The 3201-nt window shown below is 41.2% G+C and overlaps 1 protein-coding gene across 1 annotated transcript in view; it reads left to right on the forward strand.

The window, feature by feature from the left end:
- The window catches only part of LOC123138574 (natterin-1-like), a 1714-nt gene extending 1027 nt beyond the window's left edge, over nt 1-687 (forward strand). Inside the window, exon 2 of the mRNA XM_044558546.1 lies at nt 8-687. Within this exon, the coding sequence (XP_044414481.1) occupies nt 8-568 (561 nt within the window). The 3' untranslated portion in view covers nt 569-687. The remainder of the gene's footprint in view (nt 1-7) is intronic.
- The last annotated feature ends 2514 nt before the right edge of the window (nt 688-3201 follow it).

Consider the following 3201-nt stretch of genomic DNA (forward strand, 5'->3'; position numbering starts at 1 on the left):
GGTGGAGGAGCCCGTCCTTGACCGGGAGATCTACAACGTCGAGTACAGGCTGAACAATGTCAGGATCTACGAAACCAGCGTCATCACCATGGCCACCACGGCCGCCGTCAATGACACCTCCAAGGAGAACATCAAGACGCTCACTCTCGCCTACGAGGAGTCCGAGTTGAGCACCTGGGACGCCACCCTCGAGCTCAAGCTAGGGTACAAGTCCAGGCTCCGAGCCGGGTTCCCAAAGCTCGGCCTCGGTGCCACCGTCAACATCTCCGCCGAGTTCTTCGGGGCCTACAACTGGGCCGAGACCATGGAGAAGAAGGTGAGCCATGAGGTTGAGTACGAGGTCACCGTGCCTCCCAAGACCAAGGTAACCGTCAGACTCATCGCGACGAGGAGTGCCATCGACGTCCCCTTCGACTACCAGCAGAGGGACGTCATGTCCACCGACGGAAAAGCTCGGGTTGTTAGCAGGACGGATGGCCTCTACACTGGCGTCAACAGCTACAACTTCAAGTTCCAGACCACGGAGGAGAAGCTCAAGCCAAGGCTTTTGGCCACAACCCCTCCTTGAGTTCTGTATACGTACATGTATGGGACGTACTAATAAATAAAGTCCATAAAACGAGTGCCGGGTCCCAATGTGTTTCCAAAGTTTTCCAGTGAGTTGTACTAATAAAAAAATAATCCAAATGTTTTCTCCGCCTTAGAATTTTCTCATAAAAAGATTTCTCAAATTGAGCGCACGTTTTTTGGTCGAAACGAGCGCATGCATGTGCTAATTTCTTGTCTCATAGTGCATTTGGTTGTGGCATCAAAGGCATTCACGCTGCTTCCTTCAGTTTGATAAAAACATAACCATGCGCATTCATTTCGGGTTTTCAAAATTAAAAAAAATCATATCTTTGAAACCGTGCATCAAAATTCAGGTTCGTCTTCATCGTTGGAATCCTCGCAACAAGATCTTTCAAACCACATCCCGCATGGGCGTGTTCCGATGAATATTTTTCGATGCCAACGTTGGTTCCATATGGTGCAACTCTATTACTGCATGGTGCAAGTTTAGTATTGCATCAAATATCACCGAACAATATCAAGGTAATGAAAGCTTTAAAAAATTCATTCACATCAAATGGCTTTGTTTTTCGTCAAGTAATTAATTAGACAATTATTGAGAAAACATATAATCACATAAACATGTTTAAAGTAAATATTGGATATGCTACTATCTGTAAAACCCACAACAGCACTTGAAAATGTACAAATTCTGAATACACGTCAAGCACATGTGACGCTTATCGAAGATAATAAACCATCCTACCATCTAGCTCCAGGCTTTGCTCTGCTTTAGGCATTGCCACTGGGGTCTCCTTCTCCGTATCGCCCTTTCCTGCACCTATTGGGATCCCATTCATAATTGTGTACGCTCGAAAGTCAGAATTGATGCAACTGATTGTCAATGGAACGCAGCAACAGATCGGCCCGATTAGTAAAACAAATCGAAGCTCACCTGGCATAAGTGGGTGGAGCTATAATATTGAATTGTTTCTTCCAAACCTGAGTGCTGGAACAACCCAAACCAAGTTGTAAAGTGTCAGCTTGAATGAAAATTACTAACAATAGATTAATCAATTTTTTCAGGGATAACATATAAAGCATTTCGATCGTGCAAGGAAGTAGTATTGCACCAAGAAAAAAAAGTGATGCATCTGACCATGAAGCAATGTCTATCAGTCACACATGATACTCAAGTTGCTTTCCAATTTTGACACGCACTTTCTATCTTGATTGTTAGGAAGATTTATGGTGGTAGCAGCTTCATTATATTATATTAGGATGACTGGTGTACGGAACAGTATATAGATTAGCCTTTTATAATTATAACCATAAATTACTTAAACAAAAACCAAATTATATTCACTGGACATGGTAAGTAATAAAATTATTGTTGCAATAGCAAGCAGGAATTTAACAGTAAATCTTGTTCGGACACGGTTGCATTGAAGAAAAAGGTATCATGTTAGCTTCTAACTCTGACAATGAAGATCGATAAACTGAAGAGAGAAAAGATGTACTATAATCTGTAGTAAACCATTTCCCATGTGAACCATTTCAGCTACATGCCAAAAAGCTAATTGAGGCCATGTTCTTAACTAAAAGGAAACTTACTCCTCTCCACCATCTTCCTCACAAAACAAAATGGAATCTTCAAGATTCATGTGCACTGGGCAACACACTTGCCCTTGCAAATTCACAGCAAATTATACAGAGGTAACAACTAAATCTAGAAGCAAAAATCTTTAGTCAAAGTAGCTATCAGGGAAAGTAAATATCGAGCTTCCTTCCATGGCACCCAACAACAAGACCCTGATAGGATCATAACCAATGGATATCGACATAACCAAGCTCAGAGGCGGAAGACGGGAAAAAATTATGGTGTGGCGAACTCTTAAGCATATTTTTTTTATGCAAACAGCAAAAGCATCTAACATCATCTCTAAGGGTGGGGACAAATTTATCAATTGGAATGCGAAGTCCTGGATCACCATTTATGTAATCTAGACAAAAAACAATTATACCTTCAGCTCCTAGAACCTCAACATTCTCTACCACTATAGCTTCAACTGAATCTGCAATCTGTTCTTCCACTTGTTCGGCTGGCATAAAAATTGCATTCTCTTCTTCCGAAGAATTCACTTGATCTTGATGTGGTACTTGGATTAGAGCCACTGCCACTATCAAGTACTTCAAAAATATCTTGTCAAATCTGCAATTCACAACATTAAATTGTCACTAAAATCACTATACATTGCATATTAGACGCTATTCAAAAAATTTAAATGCTAGTAAAATTCAAAAATATACCTCTCCCCTTTGCTAGCCCTACCCCTTGTTTCTTCTTGCCTTGCCGATCGTGAAGGACGCGGAGCTGGCGACCGCCGCGCTGTGCCGCCGTCCACCAGGTCACAACACAGCCGCCCTCCGCGGCTCCGCCATTTACCGCCGTCTCGATGTGCGCCACTCTGCGTTTCACATACTTCTTCAACATTTTTCAAGTACCCATTCAATTTTTTTAATACTCATTCAACATTATTCAAATACTTCTTCAACATTTCTAATACTTATTCAACATTTTTATAATTATTCTTCAACATTTTTCACATACTCGTTCAACATTTCTTAATACTTATTCAATATTTTTTTAAT

Source organism: Triticum aestivum, chromosome 6B (genome assembly GCF_018294505.1).
Source record: "Triticum aestivum cultivar Chinese Spring chromosome 6B, IWGSC CS RefSeq v2.1, whole genome shotgun sequence".
In the NCBI taxonomy this organism is placed as follows: Eukaryota; Viridiplantae; Streptophyta; class Magnoliopsida; order Poales; family Poaceae; genus Triticum; species Triticum aestivum.